This window comes from Mesoplodon bidens, assembly GCF_964165515.1.
Source record: "Mesoplodon bidens genome assembly, chromosome: 16".
In the NCBI taxonomy this organism is placed as follows: Eukaryota; Metazoa; Chordata; class Mammalia; order Artiodactyla; family Ziphiidae; genus Mesoplodon; species Mesoplodon bidens.
In genome coordinates, this window is record NC_138173.1 from 29,349,390 (window position 1) to 29,369,337 (window position 19,948).

General features: G+C 41.5%; 1 protein-coding gene and 1 pseudogene across 2 annotated transcripts in view; one reads left to right on the forward strand and one right to left on the reverse strand.

Moving 5' to 3' along the window:
* Positions 1 to 6,983: 6,983 nt before the first annotated feature.
* Positions 6,984 to 14,547, reverse strand: LOC308630012 (D-dopachrome decarboxylase-like; annotated as a pseudogene). The gene is made up of 4 exons (XR_014017924.1): positions 14,542 to 14,547; positions 9,358 to 9,459; positions 8,850 to 8,999; positions 6,984 to 7,226 (listed from the first exon to the last, which is right to left on the reverse strand). The product of XR_014017924.1 is annotated as a D-dopachrome decarboxylase-like (transcript).
* A 2,380-nt stretch (positions 14,548 to 16,927) lies between these two features.
* The window catches only part of ATP6V0D2 (ATPase H+ transporting V0 subunit d2), a 47,519-nt gene continuing 44,498 nt past the window's right edge, over positions 16,928 to 19,948 (forward strand). The window contains exon 1 of the mRNA XM_081258536.1: positions 16,928 to 17,150. Coding sequence (XP_081114662.1) covers positions 17,021 to 17,150 — 130 coding nt within the window. The 5' untranslated portion in view covers positions 16,928 to 17,020. The remainder of the gene's footprint in view (positions 17,151 to 19,948) is intronic.

Genomic DNA, 19,948 nt, shown 5'->3' on the forward strand with positions numbered 1-19,948 from the left:
GCTCCCACTTATTACCCCAAAGTCACAAATTCTCATTAAATAGTCAGCCATAATGTTCAAAACAATATGTAATGCATAGCTCCAATCACTCAGTGCTGGGTTCCCTCCTATACCCAGTTTTTAAAAAGCAGAGTTTAGAAGTGCACATTGAGTCCTAGGCAATAGAGATTCTGAACCCATAGGAACTTCCTAGAATAACACTCTGGCTTATATGTCATAAATTGAGTCAACTAAGTAACTTGATGTGTGAAAGATATACTCAACAAATTATAATCCAGTCCCCAAAGAATATTGCACTGAAAGGATTTACAGAATTATGCCAAATCTAAAACTCATTAAAGACTTAGACTATCATTTAGGGAAAACTCATTTCTCTCTTACATGAATAATATTGGTGGAAAACAGAAAAATATTATGATTTTTTGTATTCTATTCTATTGTAAGTATTTAGTACACTTCAATGAAAGAAAGAGAGCAACACAAGAAATTAGGGAGGTCACAAGGACTGATACCCTGGGAAGCCCTACAATTCTATGCTCTCTTCTTTAGATTTAGAAGAAAAAAATAGGGCTTCCCTGGTGGCGCAGTGGTTGAGAGTCTGCCTGCCGATGCAGGGGACACGGGTTCGTGCCCCGCTCTGGGAGGATCGCACATGCCGCGGAGCGGCTGGGCCCGTGAGCCATGGCTGCTGGGCCTGCGCGTCCAGAGCCTGTGCTCTGCAACAGGAGAGGCCACAACAGTGAGAGGCCAGCGTACTGCAAAAAAAAAAAAAAAGAAAAAGAAAAAAAGAAAAGAATATAACCAAAAGGCATATTTAACAGATAAAATGAAGAATTTGCTTCATTTGGAATGAGTTCTTCCTGGAATAGCTGCAATTTTGTTGTTTTTTTTCAAGTTTTCCTTTTCTTTATATCCCACCTACTGGGATTAATTTTCTCAAGAGTGATTCATGCCTGAAACATCAGTTTGAAGGTGTAGGTGTTCATCTTATTGACTTCCTTTTCCCTAAGGTGCAGGGTTTGTGTTTGTAATGACAATTAGCATGGGGCTCTTTTAAGCCAATTTCACATACAAAGTGAAGTGTGGAACCAACAGTGCAAAGCTCTCTGAGCTTTCTTCTCATAAACCAATAACAAAGAACCTCTAAGTAGGATGCCTTCGTGTGAAATTCAGAGATGAGAGAAACGTTCCTGCTACCCTTGGCAGACTATTTTTCATTATCATAACACCAAAAAAATAATAATTCAGGCAAGTTAGTAAGAAATTTTCAATTACTGAAAATACTTTGTCTCCACTACAGTAGTGAATCATTCCTGTTAATTTGCATAGCTCTACATTTAGCACTGAAAAAAAGAGTATTTAGCTCCTGTAGAATTTCAAGTTTTATGTTATCTTATAATTGCAAAAAAAGAAGATAAATGTTAGTATATAATAATAAATTGCAAGTAAGATCTCTGCTGTCAAGTAAAAACACAAGTTTTGCTTTTTTTAATAGTAATGACTCAAAGAAGTTGACAGCCAACTGATGAGTGAAGTTTCCCTGATATTGTGCATAAATCAAAGAAGATAAAGTGGGAGTTTTTCCATGATATTTTAGCTGATTTGCCTAAAATAATTCTACCTTTTCAAGTTGACAATTTGCATCCAAACCTTAAAAAAATGATGATTAAAAATAGATTTAGTTACATGGAAAAACATTTACAATATATTTTGGGGTGGGGTAAAAAAACCAAACTCTATATAGTATGATCTCATTTGTAATCTCACTAATGAGATAAGTTCCCATGGTGTGGAAGGAAGCCTCCGGCCAAAAATCAAACAGCAAGAAACGGAGACTTGCTGACAACTGTGTCACTGAACTTGAGAACAGATTCTCCAACACAAGCTGAACCTCGAGATGACTACAGCCCCAGATGACAGCTTGACTGCCACCTCAGGAGAGCTTGACTCTGAAAGTAGACTTCCAAGTTCAAGTCCCGTTAGCACCACTTACCAGTGCTGTGACCTTAGGAAGGTTACCTAGCCTCTCCATCACTCCAGCTTTCTTATCTATGAATTTGAAATAATAATAACACAAATGTCAGAGGGTTGCTGTGAATAACTCCATTCATGTAAAGCAATTAGAACAGTACTTGGAACATTATAAATGCCCAATAAATATCATTATTGTAATATATGATATATAATAACTACATAGTACACTAAAAACTAACATAAGTAAATGGTTTTAAGGGGTTGTATTAGTTGTCTCTTGTTTTATAACAAATCTCCCCTGAATTTAGTAGCTTTCAAACTTTAACCAAGTGAGCTGAGAAGCATCCCCTGTCTCTCAATAATAGGTCTGAGTATGCCCACCACACTTGGTCATCAGAGAGGTTACCTCTGCAAAAATGCACAGTTGACTGGGCCCTCAATCAGTCAGCTTCCTCTAGTAGGAGGTTCTCAAGGTGCAATTCTCATGACTGCCACAGATAATCAAGTATCAAGACAATTGTTATGAAAAGAAAACCATATTTGAATAGTTAGATGAACTATTTTTAAATGAGCATTTTAACAAACAAAAATCAAAACTTTTATTCCAAAAATATTTGCACAGTTTTCATAAACATTTCAAAAACCAGTTGCTTAGAGACTGATTTCTAACCTAAATAAATCAACATTTTTTACAATTTACTGAAATATGCCCTGGATTTCCCGAAACATGCCCTGGATTTCCCTGCTGCCATGTTTAATTCAAACAAGACTCTAAAAAAAGTTAACAGAGAAAAGAACCTTGGTTTTTGATTGACTTGTGGTTTCGGGGCATTTCCACAGCCTGATACTTTTCTTATATCCGTTGTTCCCATACAAGCCTTTCTCTCCAGGGAAATAGCTTCCTCTTCCTAGGACACCATCAACTGCATCCTTGGCAATGCTTTTCTCTCTGACTGTTAGTCTGTGACCAATTTTCTCTTTCCAACATTTTGGAGAAACCTGCTATGGACTGAAACTGGAGGTCACAGTTTCCTTCCAAATGTTAGTCTCAGAATGTGGGACACAGCCTGGAGCCCAAGAGGAGCCCGTGGTCAAGCTGAAAAGCCAGCTGTGAAAGCTTTCAAGACTTAATCTCTTCACCCTATCATCAACTCCTCTGGTGTCCAAATTTGTCAGGTGCCATTTGGCGTCAGGAATAGCAGAGAATGTTTAAATCTAGATTTATTTCTCCATTATGTGAAGCTTTATTTCTGAAATGTTGTTTTGTTTCATTTTATTTTTTAAGACATTGTTTCTTGGTTTATTCACTTCAATTGCCACATACATACTGGGTGCTTTCATGAAGTAGTAAATTTTTGGTGGGTGGTGGGGGAGTGCTTAGATTATTAAAATTATTAGTTTGTCCCTATATGCTTGTGCCTTTAAAAATATTGAATATATAAGCATCTGCTGGAAAAATAGCTCAGATGAGGAGTTTGATAGATATTCAGACTTTAAAAGCGTTCACTAGTTTGATATTTTTACTCTCATTTTTCTCACGCTTGATCTCAGCCATTACCAAAGGTTCTCAAACTTTAATGTGCATAAAAATAACTCAGGGGACTTCCCTGGTGGCTCAATGGTTAAGAATCCGCCTGCCAATGCAGGGGACACGGGTTCGAGCCTTCTTCCGGGAAGATCCCACATGCTGCGGAGCAACTGGGCCCACGCGTCGTAACTACTGAGCCTGAGCTCTAGAGCGCCTGAGCCACAACTACTGAAGCCCGTGCGCCTAGAGCCCATGCTCCGCAGCGAGAGAAGCCACCGCAACTAGAGAAAGCCTACGCACAGCAACAGAGACCCAACACAGACAAAAATAAATAAATAAATAAACGTTAATTAAAAACACAAAAAAACAAAAAAGCAAACTCAGGGAGCTAGTTAAAAAATGTAAATTCCAGAACACTATTCCCAAAATTTTAGATTCATTGAGCCTGGGAAAAAGACCAAGAAGTTGCATTTTTAACAAACCAGTGTAAAGTGGTCTGTAAACCACAATTTGAAAATATTGTTTTAGACATTCAAATCTAAAAGTCATTAAAATTTAAATCAAAGAATCATAACTATATTCAGCGCTATTACTCATAAATGGCAAAACTGGGCACCTACACAGTAAATTCATAGACCCCACCCAAATGTCATCACCTCCAGGGAAAACAGATATGAGGTAGCCACCACTAGGAGAAGGGAAGAGAGAGAGAGGGAGCGAGAGCGCTGGGCAAGCTCTGAATGGCTTGGACAGTGGACAGCAGGAGAGCATCGGGTACTGATTACGGCAAAGGAGTTGCTTTACCAACCCTTCTGTTAATGTTTGGTTTTGTTGTTTTCCAATTTCAGAGGTAATACATGATTAGCGCAACATTTTTGAAAACACAAAAAGAAAGCTGACTGTTAATAATAACTTTAATTTATGGATGTATATAAATATCTTTATTTTTCATATTTGTATATTGTTATTTCCTGAAAATATCATCGTATATATAATGCAATGTAATTTTTTTCCACCTATCAGTATCCTTATTTCCCGTGTCAAAAAAACTTATCTAAAAGATGATTTTCAGTGGCTAACCAGCATTCCATCGTGTAGATATTCCACAATTTAATTAAATATTCTTTTGTTATTGAATATTCAGTCCCACTGTGTGGTGGGCATGGGATGTGCCACCACCATCCCCTTCAACACATAGATATTTTAAATATTTGAGAGAAGTCTTTTAATTTTTTCCTTTATTGTTTCTGCCTTTTGCATTGAACTCAGAAAGGACTCCTACATTGGATACATTGTGATGTTGAAATGCACTGTGTAATCAGCCTCTGTACTTTTGATTGAACAGTTTCTCATTTTCTACCCACCACACTGATTTGAGATCACCAAAGCAAATTATATCTCAGGGTTCAGGAGTCATTAGACCTGGCTCTCACTGCGTTAGAAGTAGGGGAAAGTTACGGCCTCATTCTCCTCAAGTAAATCCCAACTCATCCATATCTTTATAACTTCCTGTCTTTTGTCACTTTGCAATTTGCCATTCTTCTCATTGACCCTATTTACCACTCTAGACCTATGAAATCCCATATTGTTTTATTCAGTCGCCTGCCATCTAGTGGTTGAAATGGAGAAGTACAGGTATTTCCCCCCTAAAAAATAATCCCATTTCAGAATACAGCTGTAAGGTCACTCCAGTAATAACCTCATATTTGTATAAAACTATGAATAGTTTATAAATCACTTTTTAAATAGTAGAATTAATCATAAACCTAGAGTCAGAATATCTTTGTTTTATCTCCAGATCTGCAATTACTGATTTGTAACGTCTGTTTAAAAAAAAAATTATTTAACTTTTTGAAGTTGGGTCTCCCTTTCTTTGAGGTAAGAAGGCTGTTTTGGTTTTTTTTTGTTTTTGTTTTTGTTTTTGCGGTACGCAGGCCTCTCACTGCCGTGGCCTCTCCCGCTGCGGAGCACAGGCTCCGGACGCACAGGCCCAGTGGCCATGGCTCACGGGTCCAGCCGCTCCGAGGCATGCAGGATCCTCCCAGACCGGGGCACGAACCCGTGTCCCCTGCCTCGGCAGGCGGACTCCCAACCAGTGCGCCACCAGGGAAGCCCCAAGAAGGCTGTTTTTGATGTTCCTAAATTCTCTATAATTTTCAATACGTTTTACAATTCTATTATATGTAGCATTTGGAGAACTCTTAAATCAATAAATTTCTTTTTCAGATTCTTTAATGATTAGACACAAAAAGCCATGAATTCCTCCTTATTTCTTCAGTTAGTATGACATTCTATCAAATTATCTCTGATAATATCCCTTCCTATTCTAAGATTATAAGGTTTGTTTGTATAAAACTCTCTCTGATTACAAATCTTTCTTCTGTGACATCTTTAATAATGCAAATATAATGTATAATAATGTAAAATCACCTTTCTACCTAATAATTCATTTCTCTTAGTTCATATTTTCTAATAGAAACAGTGTTCTCAGCATAACAATGCCATTTGTTATTCCCACTGGTGAATTTTCCATCATTAGTTCATGTAATTACCATACAAGCTTACTGCTGTAGCAAGACAGGTCCTGGTATCTCTGCCATCAAGATAGAAAAAATAAGGCTTCCCTTGTGGTGCAGTGGTTAAGAATCTGCCTGCCAATGTAGGGGACGCGGGTTCGAGCCCAGGTCCGGGAAGATCCCACATGACGCTGAGCAACTAAGCCCGTGCACCATAACTACTGAGCCTGTGCTCTAGAGCCCATGAGCCACAACTACTGAGCCCGGGTGCCACAACCACTGAAGCCTGCATGCCTAAAGCCCATGCTCCAAGAGAAGCCACCGCAATGAGTAGCCCACACACTGCAATGAAGAGTAGCCCCCACTTGCCGCAACTAGAAAAAGCCTGCGTGCAGCAATGAAGACCCAATGCAGCCGAAAATGAATAAGTAAATAGAAAGACAGAAAAAAATAAAAATGAGAAACATTTGGAGGGCAGAAGAAAACATTGTAAGGTTATTACATTTTAAAATACACATGAATTCAAAAATATATAATTTCTTCAAGTGACACATGAATATTTATATTTATGCTAGTATGATATACGAGTTTTATAACTTTTTAAAATTAATGTTATAAATCAGAATTTCTCAAATACTATTCCAAAGCATACTACTTCTTCAGGTTGTTAAAGACATTAATTGCCCAAACGAAGGGAGTCATTGTCCAATCAATTGTATGGAAAATACTGTTTTAAAGTTAAGTGGCTCTAATCACCAAAGGACTGCTCAGAGACTTCAGTATGTTAACATGCACTTTGTCCAGGGTGGAATGTACTATCTAACCTGTTTTTTCACAGAGCTTTTCTTTACCCCCACAAAACATCTCTTATGAAACTCTCGACTGAAAAGAAAACACACACACACACAGCTTAAGAGCAGTGTTTCAGTTTTATTTTATTTTTTAGTTTTTTCATGTTTGAGAGACAAAGCTCTCTTCGTTTATTTGTCACGAGGATGGGGAAGAGGACTGAGAGGTCACAGGCATGTCTGCACGTGGGGGTGCCAGAAGCTGGTACCCACCAGGCCCCCACTCTGCCAGGAGGCTTCTCTGGAAGGGGCTGCCAGCTCACAGATGCCTTGGACACCCTCCATGCCAATCACAAAAAAGTCATGACTGTCCCATTCTTGCCAATCTGCCTGGGATCCAGGGGAAGAAAGCAGATGATCCTTCAGGGGACAGAGAAAAAGATGTCATCAGCTCCTGGGCTAATGCCTCACATTCCAAGACCCCGAGACAGGCACTCCCACCATGGGCTCCCAGGCCAACCTGCCTTAGCCCCCAGGCATTTTGCAAGCCTGTCTCACCCCATTAATGCTCTCCCCACAACCCCCAACAGGGCAGTGGGCATGTCAGGGATGGGATGGTGACTGCACATCATCATTGCCCTCCCAGGACAGACTCTCAACACGGCAGCCTCTGTGGTCACTGTATGCTGTCTGTGGGTTCACAGGGGAACCCTCCCTCTTCCAAACTGCAGGCCCCCTGGGGACATGTGCAGCGCTCCAGCCGCCTGTTTTCGCAAAGCCTGGCTTAAGAAGGCCAAGCACAGGGTGACTCCCACTCCCCCCCACCAACCCCCCTAATGTCTGTGAAGTGAGTATGCCTCTCTCACAGAAGTGACAGGAAGTTCTTTGTGAAGAAACTGGTTACTTGGGATAGCCTGGGGCCAAGGAGGTATATGTGACAACCTCAGTTTTCCCATCTGTAAATAGGCATAATGGAGGTATTTACCTCATGGGGATGGCATGTCCGCATGAGGGGTGTGGACACGCGGACAAAACTTCTAAGGATCAAATGGAATCATGCATATGAGTTACCTATCGAGTATCTGGCACATGGTAAATTACGCATTACTTATCATTGTTAGAATTATTATCACTCCCTAGCTTGAGGACCAGGTCTGAGCACCCCCCAGAAGTGACCATTCTTCACCAGCCTTTCTGGGCCAACGAAGGCTCCATTCTGGAAGGTTCTTTCAAGCTTCTCATGCACTTAGTACTTCGTAGGCATGGACTTGGCTCAGGAATATTTTTCACCCGGGAAGAAATTTTAACCTTGCCACAGAATCCCAGGTTTGGGAGCTGTAGAGGCTTCTTGGGAATCATTTAAGCCATGCCTCTCTATTCACAGAAGAGAAGGCTACAAACCAGAGATGGTTCATTTCCAGGTTTGTCTGGATTCCCCAGCTGCTCGGGATCCAGAACCCAGGTCTCCAGACATTCAGTCCAATGCTCTTTCCACTACTCCGTGGCCCTCCTGGGAACCTTACGTGGGACCCAAAGGTCCCAACCTCAGAACATACCCAGAATTCCTCCTAACCTGCTTGGAGAAGTTCTAGAAAATTACTCCTGTTTTCCTAAGATGTGGAGAAGTCTGAAGGCAGATAAGTGGCTTTGGTTTTGTCAGGGTAACAACATCCCACCCTGCCAGGTGCCAGGGCATGTACGGTATAGTGCCATCCCATGCAGTGCCCCCAGGGAGTGGTTAAAGGACAGCCTTCCCACTTCACAGATGGAAACACTGAGGTCCAAGAGGCCACACCTTACCCAGGTGTCACAGGAACCACTGCAGAGCCAGGAATTCATTCAATTCCACCACCACTCTCAAGGTGGCTCCTCCAAGGGGGGTGGGGGTGGGGGCAAGGGGTCAGTGGGCCCTGGGGCACCAGATCCTTCTTGCACAGGGTGAGATATTTATTTTTTCCCCAAACTTAGGAGGGACCTGAGGTGGGATCCTTGCTCCCGGCCGCACAGCAGTCCCAAGAGGGTCCTCTCCCTGCCCCTACGCACCAGTCCTGGGCCAGCTCCAGCTCCTTGGTGAGGAACTCGAGGAGGTGGGGTGCTCATCACACCGATGGAGGAGACCAGCAGCTGCGCGCCGGGATCCGCCAAGTCGTTCACCGCTATGGCCAGGCCGGACCGCACCGTCACGTTCACGCGCTGCGGGGACACGAAAGCTTAACCTGAAGCCGGCGTAGGCCGGGATCGCGCTGAGGACCGGGGCGCGCGAAGTGCGGGAGCGAGGGGTGGAGATGCGCGGACGCCAAGGGATTAGAGCTGGGGGCACCGGCCGGGGTTACTGGAGGTCACGTCGGGGTCCTGAGTGGGCAAGGCGACACGGAGCGGATGTGGGGGGCCGGGCCGCGGGGTCACAGAGAGCTGGAGGTCAGACTCGGCGGGCGGCGGGGCGGGCGGGCGCGGAAGGGTCGGGCTCACGGTGGGGGAGCCGGTGCGGGGACAGAGCCCGACCCCGGTCAGCCAACCTCCTCCCACCCCGTGCTCCCCGGCCCCTGCTCACGTCCTCAGGCTTGCCCAGGGTGGCGGCAGTGGCCGCGCACAGCCGCTTCTCCGGGCCCGCGGGCACGCGGCCGGCGGGCAAGTTCGTGTGCAGTTGAACGAACTGCCGAGTCCAGCGGGAAGCAGGGGAGAAAGCTCCGTTTTATTTTATTTGGGAACCTTATTGAGGACTATAGCCTGGAGACTGCCTCTCAGATAGCTCTGAGGTGCTGCTCTGAAGAGGTAGGGGAAGAGCCAGTATAAACATGAATTTGGGGCTGGGGAATACATGTAGTCATGCGTACATGTTGGTAAGAAATTATCGCAAATCACAAAAGCAGATAGCTCACGTCAACGAGTTTAGCGCTTTTCTATGTATGGAAAGGTGCAAGAATCTGGGGTCACTGAAATTCTTCCTTAGATATGCACCTTAACCATCTAGGGACGGTAATCCTAAACACAGAATGCTTCATCCTGTTTTTGCCATCCTGAATTCAGGGCGTACAGTCGGTGGGTGACTGCAAAGTCAGGGCGTACAGTCCGTGGGTGACTGCAGTGGATTGCAACTTATCCCTTTGTGTAACTGGATGATAAACAACAATCTCTCTGTTCTTTTTGTTTACAGATCCTTAAAACAAGATAAGTTGCAGTGAACATGTAGGGTAAATGGAACCAGACTGTGAAATAACAGATGAAAACATTTTAAAATATTGCTATTTAAGAGGAAGAAAAGAAGGGCTTGCATTATGGTGAAGACCAGTGATGGTTTGGTGAGCCATCAAGAGAGAGGAAGTAAGAGAACAACTTGACACTTAATGAGATGTCCCAAAACATCTAACATAGACAACAGGAAGTCACTTGTGGAAGCTGCAGTGCGACGTTTTTAAATGAAAAATTTATAGGTAATGTATGTTAAAGAGAAAAACCACAGGCCCCAAATGGCACCACTTTTGCTAAAGCCCATGATACCACCTAGATTTCATAGCTAGCCTAACTGCAGTTTCAACCTGCCTCAGAAATGGAATCTTAATCACGCAGTTGGAATTTTCTAGTCAGCATGTTGGCCTTCTCCCCACCCCACCCCCACCCCCCATCCCAAAGGAAGAAGACGCAGTCTGCATGATAAAACCCTCTGGGTCTCTTCCCTCCAAAAATAAGTTGTCCTGGCCCAAAATAATCCTTTATTTTCTTTTACTAATGCCTTCCTCTCCCCACCCTTCTTTCTATAAAAGCCTTCTGCCTGTACCACTCCTGGGAGCCCTCTTGTAGTTACCAGATGGGATGCTTCCTGGTTCATGAATTGTTGAATAAAACCTTCAGATTTACTCTGTTGAATTGTTCTTGGACAGGTCAATTAAGTGAAAAGGGGCTTGCTGTAATGTTATGATGACCCCTTGTGGTTCAAAACCAAAATGATCCTTTGAAAAATTAATCCTGGCACCATGAGCAGCAAATATCTTGGAGTTTAAATAACATTCTTTCAATGTTCCCCAAACTATTGTCGGTGGTTATCTCTTCAGAGTGGTTTTAGAGGGACTTTCATCTCATATATTCCTGTAACAGTTAAAATTTTTGCAGAAAGTGTGCATTGCCCTGGTAAGCAGAACAGAAAACGATAAAGACTAAACAAAATATAAGGGAAAATAATCATCTTTCTCAGGTAGATATTCGTTTCTCTGCAAGCCAGAATACAGAATTTGGATTAAAGTAAATTAATGCCCTTAATCTTTTTAAATAAACAGGATTTTGAACTTTTTTTTAGATGTTGGGGTTAGGAGTTTATTAATTAATTATTTTTTTTTTTTTTTTTTTTTTTTTTTTTTTTTGCTGTGTTGTGTCTTCGTTTCTGTGCGAGGGCTTTCTCTAGTGGTGGTAAGTGGGGGCCACTCTTCATCGCGGTGCGCGGACCTCTCACTATCGCGGCCTCTCTTGTTGCGGAGCACAGGCTCCAGACGCGCAGGCTCAGTAGTTGTGGTTCACGGGCCTAGTTGCTCCGTGGCATGTGGGATCCTCCCAGACCAGGGCTTGAACCCATGTCCCCTGCATTAGCAGACAGATTCTCAACCACTGCGCCACCAGGGAAGCCCAGGATTTTGAAATTTTTACCTTTGCTTTAGAGTTATACTTACATAAATATTTTATCTAAGTATTATGAGTGATGATTGGTTTTTGTACTTTTCTAATCAGATTAAAATTTTTGCCTTATAACAGATTTTGTGGTAAGAAATTAAATAGGGTCACTGAAGAACAATAAGCTATTATGAAGGAAGACACATACTGTATCAGGTCCAGGCTTAATTAACATATAAAAGCAAAAATATAATTTTGATAATGTATAAAAGCTGAATCATTAAGGCAAACAGCACATTACAAATCACTGACAAAACAGATTTCATCACCAGCCAACATGTGAAGTACTTTTAGTGTTCTCTTTAGCAAGAAGAAAATACTAAAACATCCTTAAAACTTTAAATTATCCAAAACCAACAAAGCATAAATGTTCCCACTTTTAACCTCAAACGAGAGATCCTTCATGCTGAAGTGGCCCAGAAAGTCAGTGATACTGATGACAGTTGGCAAATACTCTGGCTTATAAGAAAGTAGTTAACCAGGAGTACACTCTGGCTGAGCAATGTGATAGCTGTTGTTTATTTTGTTTTGTTTTTTTTGCGGTACGCGGACCTCTCACTGTTGTGGCCTCTCCCGTTGTGGAGCACAGGCTTCGGACGCGCAGGCTCTGCGGCCGTGGCTCACGGGCCCAGCCACTCCGCAGCATGTGGGATCCTCCCGGACCGGGGCACAAACCCGCGTCCCCTTCATCGGCAGGCAGACTCTCAACCACTGCGCCACCAGGGAAGCCCGTGATAGCTGTTTTGAATCAATGTCAAGGGAGCAGTCTTGCTTTGCCTGCAGTGTTCTTGTCCTGAATACAGTCACATGCTTTCTGGGTTTTCTCACTGTAGCCCACTTTAATCAAGTTGGAATTCTTGAAGAAAGTACACGGAATTTAAGTTCATGTGGCTTTAAAACTCAATTTTTCAGCATGATGTGTTTTTTTGGACTGATATGGGAGGTTTGTTCTGTTTTGATATGTTCTAATCAGAAAACTTAAGTACTGGAGAAAACAGTTAAGGAGAGGTAACCACAAACCCATCTACAAAGGCATTGTCTCTACTGGGCACATGTGCTCTTAGAAATCAGCCACCTGCATGTACTGACCTTAGCTTCCATTGAGCAGTGCGGGGCTATCACACCACTTATTAAACTGCCCACTCCACTGCGGAGACTTTGCCTTTCTGTGAAAACTCATTAAGAACTACAATGTTATTAAACCAGAGCTCCTTGGAGAAATAGCCGATTCCAGGTCAGGGTAAAAATTGAACAAAATGAGCATGCAACATCCTGTCTACAGAAAGCAAGGAATTTGTCAAAGACTACTGGAGTTATATCAGAAAACAGGATGACTATGCTTAAATCCATATGTTAATAATAATATTTTCTATTTTGAAAAAAAAATACCCTTATTGGTCACTTTTGGAGGATGCTAAGAGCCAACTTGTTATTTGGAAAACTGGTAAGTAAATGGAACAAGTTAAGCATTTATCCTGCTTTCTTATATGAAACGTAAACTAGGGTAACCAACAGTTGTTGTTGAAAAGTCTCTTTTTATATAGTTCTCCAGCTAATAAATGAAGAAGGAATGATAAACTAAAATATAATCATTTTGTGACTAAATGAAACAGTGGCCCTAAGTGGTAATCATAAATGGCATCTGACATTAAAAAAAAAAGAGATACATTACATGCCTCCTGATGGAAGCATTCAATACTGCTGTGAAGTGTTCTTGCAAAAAATCTAACATGAAAGGGATCTAGTGGCCAGATTTAACTACCAACTGATAGGAATAACTGGAGATAGACCAACAAGTTCAATGACACCTCAGGATGTAATCAGCAAATTCCAAACTGTGAAAAACTCTCCAGAACCTGAGACCAAGTGTCTTAAACAAAAAGCAGGGCTAATGGGAGGGAAGATGTACCTAAAAGAAAGTTAAGAGGCATGTAACCCAATTATAATGTCTCCTCATTCCAACAAGCCAAGTGTAAAAAAAAATTATGCTGAGAAAATTTGAACATTAACTGGATACTTAATATTAAGGAATAACTTCAAGTACAATGGAGTCATGATTATATTATATAACACAGTATATATAACAATATATCATTGTTAAAGGATTTTTATCTTTTAGAGATAACTGAAATATTTATAGATAAAAAATGATATCTTGGATTTACTTGAAAATAATTAAGGGTAGGGAGGAAGTGGGCAATGTTATAGAGCAGGGCCAAAAACGATGGCCCAGACCAAATCTGGCCCACCACCTCTTTTTTTTCTTTGTTTTTTTAAATATTTATGTATTTATTTGGCTGATCGGGTCTTAGTTGCGGCGCATGGGCTTCTCTCTATTTGTGCCGGAAGGGCTCCAGAGTGTGTGGTCTTAGTTGTCCCGCAGCATGTGGGACCTTAATTCCCCAACCAGGGATCGAACCCATGTCCCCTGCATTGGAAGGCGGATTCTTAACCACTGGACTACCAGGGAATTCCAATGCTTTTGGTAAATAAAGTTTTATTGGAACACAGTCAGGCTCATTTGTTTATGTGATCTATGACTGCTTTCTTGCTACAAAGGCAGAGTTGAGTAGTTGCAACAGAGACCGTATGGCCCACAAAGGCTAAAATATTTACTATTTGGCCCTATGGGGAAAAACCTTTGTGATCCCTGGTAAAGCTGCACTAAAACTGGCCATGAGTGAATAATTATTGAAGCAGGGTGATGGATACATGGGCGTTAATTATAAAGTATTGTTTCCATTTATATATGTTTGAAATGTCCCATAATAAAAAGGTTTAAAGTTTGTTTGTTTGTTTGTTTGAAGTGCTGATAGCTTTAGGAAAGGACTTTGACTTGGCCTTTGACTTTGTCACTGAGGATGGCATCCTGGGCCCACTCCAAGGTGTATCCTACACAACACTACCTCTAAAGACACTCCGAGGGACTGTTTGGCTCGGAATGGCTACAAAGCTAATGACTCTTGGGAGCTCTTAAAATTGACAGAAATTTGTAATAAGTCCTATATATTCTATATAGATAAGCATACATACACATATACATATATTTGTATAGCATGCTACAAAACCGCAATACCTTCATTCTTCGGATACAATTACCAAATATAGTGTTTCCTAGAGAAACGTGGAACTAAAGACTCTGTAAGAGCAATTTTATCCAGCAAACAGCTATTTGAGTCTCTGCTCGCCCTCAAGGCATGCTACTAGGCACTTGAGAGACAGAAAGATGATAAGAAACTCTTCCTGGCTTTCAGGAACTCAGTGTAGTTAAAGAATTAGGATTACAGTTTGTAGTAACAGGAGGAAGGAGAGAAGCCATTGCAGCAGCTTCTTAGCACACAAGCCCACACCTGCTAAGCATATTAAGGACTGTATCTTATTTAATATTTACAACAAACTGAGGTGAGTGTTATTATCTTCATTTTACACATGAAAACACTGACACTCAGAGAGAGGAAGTCATTTAAACTCATACTCTGACACTCCAAAGCCCACTCTCCTAAACATCATTGGTAGTTTAAACACTGAAATGAACGTTTTAATTACATTTTCACCAGAAGGACCCATTTACAAAGAAGCTCCAGATTACTGTCACTGTGCTGGGCTTCCTCTCATATCCCATGAGTTTGATCTCATTTTTGATAAGTACCTTTAGCAGGAATGAGACATTTTTGCTTTTGCTAGGTTAGAAGAGTAATGTGAAGAAAAGGAAATACTTTGCCTGCTTCATCCTCTAATTTCATAATAGTGGAGAAAGTAGATGTCTATCATTTTAAAGAAACATTGGAACTTGTCTGCTCATAAATATAAAACATGGCAAACTGAAGTTTTTCGCACACACTCACACAAAATCCATTCTTTTTTGAGCATGTGGACATTCAGGGATAGTTCTCAGCAAAACTATGAAGACTTTGTGTTGTGCTCTAAATATTTAACAACTGGCTATCTCCCCAAAATATGTATATATTTTTATCATAAATTTTATGATATAAAGGATGCCTATTACCCAATTTACAAATAACAATAAAATAATACTCTTTCTTACAAATCCCCTATATTCCATTGATTTTCACAGTATGCTTTCATTTATCTTTGTTCAACTCTAGAATCTGTAGCCAACCTATGGTTGCAATTGACAAACAAGTGTAGTTCCAGTGACTGTTGGTTGATATTTTTACTTACATTAATGAGTAGGCCAAAAATGAAACAATGAAGCCATATGTAACGTGTGTGGCTTCTTTGCTGAATAAAACAGTTTTTTGAATACTGAAAGACTATTTCTTCAAATTTTTTGCAATTCACAATGTAACTGTAACAGGAATGGGGACGGGCCCCTTCCAGGGCCAGAAAGTGAGCCCTTGTCTAATACTCGGAAATGGATTGTCCGAGGAGACACACGTACTGACAAAGCAAAAGATTTTATTGGGAAGGGGCACCTGGGCGGAGAGTAGCAGGGTAAGGGACCCCGGGAGAACTGCTCTGCCACATGGCTCAGTCTTGGAAATACTGAGAAGAGACTGGAGAATTTCTGGCACCTTAACTTCAATTAAGAATTTGACACAATATATATGAAAGTGAAATACTACATATGTAAAATAGTGTTCAGGATATTTGATACAATTTTAGAGCTAAGTGTAAGGGAGAACCAGCATTCCTTTTGGGAGCATGAAACAACAGTTACGTCCTGGCTTAATTAAGCTGTGCATTTTGAGCTGCCTCCCGACTTCTGAGAGCTGGTTCCTTATTTGTGATTTGAGTAATAAGACTATCAGTCCAGATACTCATCTGAGTATCCTGAGATCCAAATGGGAAAAAGAAAATGAAGAGCGCCTTGTAAAGGGTCAGATTTTGCAAAGGTAGTGGCTTATTATTAAGAATCACAGCACTGTGTATCAGCTCCCAGGATTGTTTTCTGGTCCCTGCCTAAAGACTGGGCGCGGGGAAGGAAGCAGCTACGAACCTTTGACCAGGTTAAGGCATTACTAGTCATTGGTTTTACAAACACGGTGCTGCTGAATTAGCTTCTCAGGGTTCTCCAAACTGCCTGCTCACGTTTGCTCTATGTATATATAAGTTAATTAAAAAAAAAAAAAAGCCCTCTCTTTCTTCTTATTGATAGTCCTCAGGACACTTAGGACAAATGTAATTTACAATTGAAAGCTCAGAAGCTCAGACGGGGAAGGAATGTTTACACAACATTCTGCTCTAGCAAGGGTTCCAATAGCAAAGCGGGGAAGGGGCCATTTGCTCTCGCAGGGAAAGAGCCCTGACCCCCCCCGCCCCCCGCCCTTCTCACGACCCTCCTCTCCCAGCAAGGGTTTGCTCCCGGGTGCACTCGGGTTATCTAGCTGATTCACTGTTGATGTAAAAACAGGGCTGGGCAGGCTATGTTGAAAGCGGAGGAAACTAGTCACGAAACCCCACCATCAGCTGAGAGATCGCTTCCCGGTAACTCCGGAGAACTGCTAGCACTCTCTCCAGACTGGTGCACGTCCTCTGGGTCTGCCCGGGACGCAGAGCTGTTTCAGCCTCTCCCGGCCGCGACCGCTTCCCCCATGCTTGAGGGCGCCGAGCTTTACTTCAACGCGGACCATGGCTACCTGGAGGGCCTGGTGCGAGGATGCAAAGCCGGCCTCCTGACCCAGCAGGACTACATCAACCTGGTCCAGTGTGAGACCCTGGAAGGTAAGCTCCGCTCTTTTCGCCGTTTAAAAAGGAAAAAAGGGATTGATGCTGCCCACTGGAAGCATGGCCAGGGGGCCTGGGAGTCCAGGGCGGGTTCTTAGGCCCAGGGTCCAGACTTCAGGGGTCCATAAACTTGGACGAGGAAAAAACTTACAAATCTATTTTTAGTATTCTCTAAGTAAAATGTAGCATTTCCTTTCATTATGAATGTAGGTAACAAATCACTGCGGTTAGTACTTTGTAACCAACAGAAATTCAGTGTTTTCGTATCCTCATACAGTTCTTGCAGATACATTGAGATATCATTTATGTTTTCACTCTTTCAAAATTATACTAGATATTGCACTCATCCTTGATATTTAATGTCTTAATAAAGAGTCACGTTATTACACATTTTAAAATATCTTAATAGCTATATTTTAAAATACTTGGTTTCCTTTGTACTACTATGTATTTTCGTTCTACCTACTTATTTATTTATTTTTGGCTGCCTTGGGTCCTTTTTGCTGCGTGTAGGCTTCCTCTAGCTGCGGCGAGCGGGGGCTACTCTTCGTTGCTGTGAGCGGGCTTCTTATTGCAGTGGCTTCTCTTGTTGCGGAGCCCCGGCTCTAGGTACGTGGGCTTCAGTAGTTGTGGCACGTGGGCTCAGTAGTTGTGGCTCATGGGCTTAGTTGCTCCGCGGCACGTGGGATCTTCCCGGACCAGGGCTCAAACCCGTGTCACCTACATTGGCAGGTGGATTCCCAGCTACTGCGCCACCAGGGAAGTCCCTCGTTCTACACATTTATAAATATTATCTGGAGAAGGATATCACCAAACTGTTCAGGGACCCATGGCCAAAAAAAAAAAAAAAAAAATACCCTAAACCTTCGTCTAGAGAATTTTATTCTATTCTACTTACCAGTATCTATTAACACGAGAGTATGTATATTTGAGGTTTGTCTTTAATGCAGCTTAAGAAAAAGATCAAGAGACATGGTATGTGGTGAGGCCATCCTAGATTCAAAAGTCCTGACTTTGACCTCTGCCAGGAATAGGTAGGTGACTTGGGGCTGAAAGCCTCTGAGCCTGATTCCTTATTTGTAAAACTTGATGGTAACGCCTGCTTTGCTGAGTTGTTTGGAGGAATAACATGAGTACATGAGAGAGTGTGTTAAGAACTGTGAAACACTCTACAAATGGAAATTATCTCTTTTTTTTAACCACTTTATGAGGTATGATTGACATGCAAAAAGCTGTGCATATTTAATGTACACAACTTGACGAGTTTAGAGATAAGTATACACCTGGGGAATCACCTCAATCTATGCCATAAACACATCCACCACCTCCAAAGGTTTCCTCCTGCCCTCTGTTATTACTATATGTGTGTGTGTGTGTGTGTTTGTGTGTGTGTGTAAACTATAGACTCTATGCTCTACAGTAGATTTCTAGGGCTTATTCATCTTGTATAATCAATACTTCGTACCCTTCTCCTCATTTCCCCCCCATTCTGGAAATTATCTTTTTCTTAAAAAAAATTATTTATTTTAATTATTTATTTATTTTGGACTGCGTGGGGTCTTAACTGCAGTATGTGTGCTTCTCTCTAGTTGTGGCGCACAGACTCTAGAGCACATGGGCTCAGTAGTTGTGGCACAAAGGCTTAGTTGCCCTGCTGCATGTGGGACCTTAGTTCCCCAACCAGGGATTGAACAAGCATCCCCTGCATTGCAAGATGGAGTCTCAACCACTGGAATACCAGGGAAGTCCCTGGAAATTATCTTTAAGCTACAGTATTTTCAAAGACTTACCAAAGATTTCACATTTAAATATATAGTATTTTTATTATTAAAAACACTACATTTGTTTACTTTGACATATGCTTATAAAATTAATATAATAATGTCAATAATAGGGTGCTTTAAAACTTCTAGGTTATTCTAGAAAAAACAAGAAAGCAATAAGGATCAAGACTGCCAGGAAGAGTATTAGAAGGCAAAATAAAACAAAAACTCGGAGGTGACTTTGCAGGCTTCTCAAGTAGGGCTGATGTTCCTGAGGTCACTTTATGGTTCTGACCAGTTAGAGCCAGAGTTAAGGCAGAACTGCCCAAGTTGAGGGAGACCCTCTCCTTTCATTAGCAGTGGAAAAAGCTAGACAAATCTTGTAGATGATAACTAATTCTGTTGGCTACAAATAATTACAATATAATCCCAAATCCTAAATCACTTCAGCATATTTAATTAGGAGTTTGGTGTCTGGAGAATGTTAATCATATATATATATATAATCAGCATAAATTAAGGTAGAAAAAATTAGTGAACACAGGGCATAATGAATGCTTCTGAGAGAAGCCATTTGAATGAATTCTCAATAGTTTTCAGTCAAGCTTTTAAATGGGCTGAGGAATGCAAATTTAAACATAAACAATACATGAAATGTCTTCATGATACAAAGCAAGGTTTAACCAGCTCACTAAAGAATTCATAGAGGAACCACCCTCAGCTTCAGTTTTGGGGAGAAGGAAAGGTTTCAGACCCTTTTGAAGACCTGAAGAATGAACTTCTTAGAAAAATACACACAGGTGCATACATATAGAATTTTCCATATAACATCAGGCAGTCATGGACCACCTGAAGTCATCCTGCACCCCAAGTAAGAAACCGTCTTATGTACACCATTGCTTTATTGTCATTGTATCTCATAGTTTCTACCTTTCTTTCCTCCAATTAATATATATATATATATTTTTTCAACCATTCGTTTTACAACTGTGTTTGAATCTGTTGCCAATCTGTTTGGAGACCCTTAGGAAT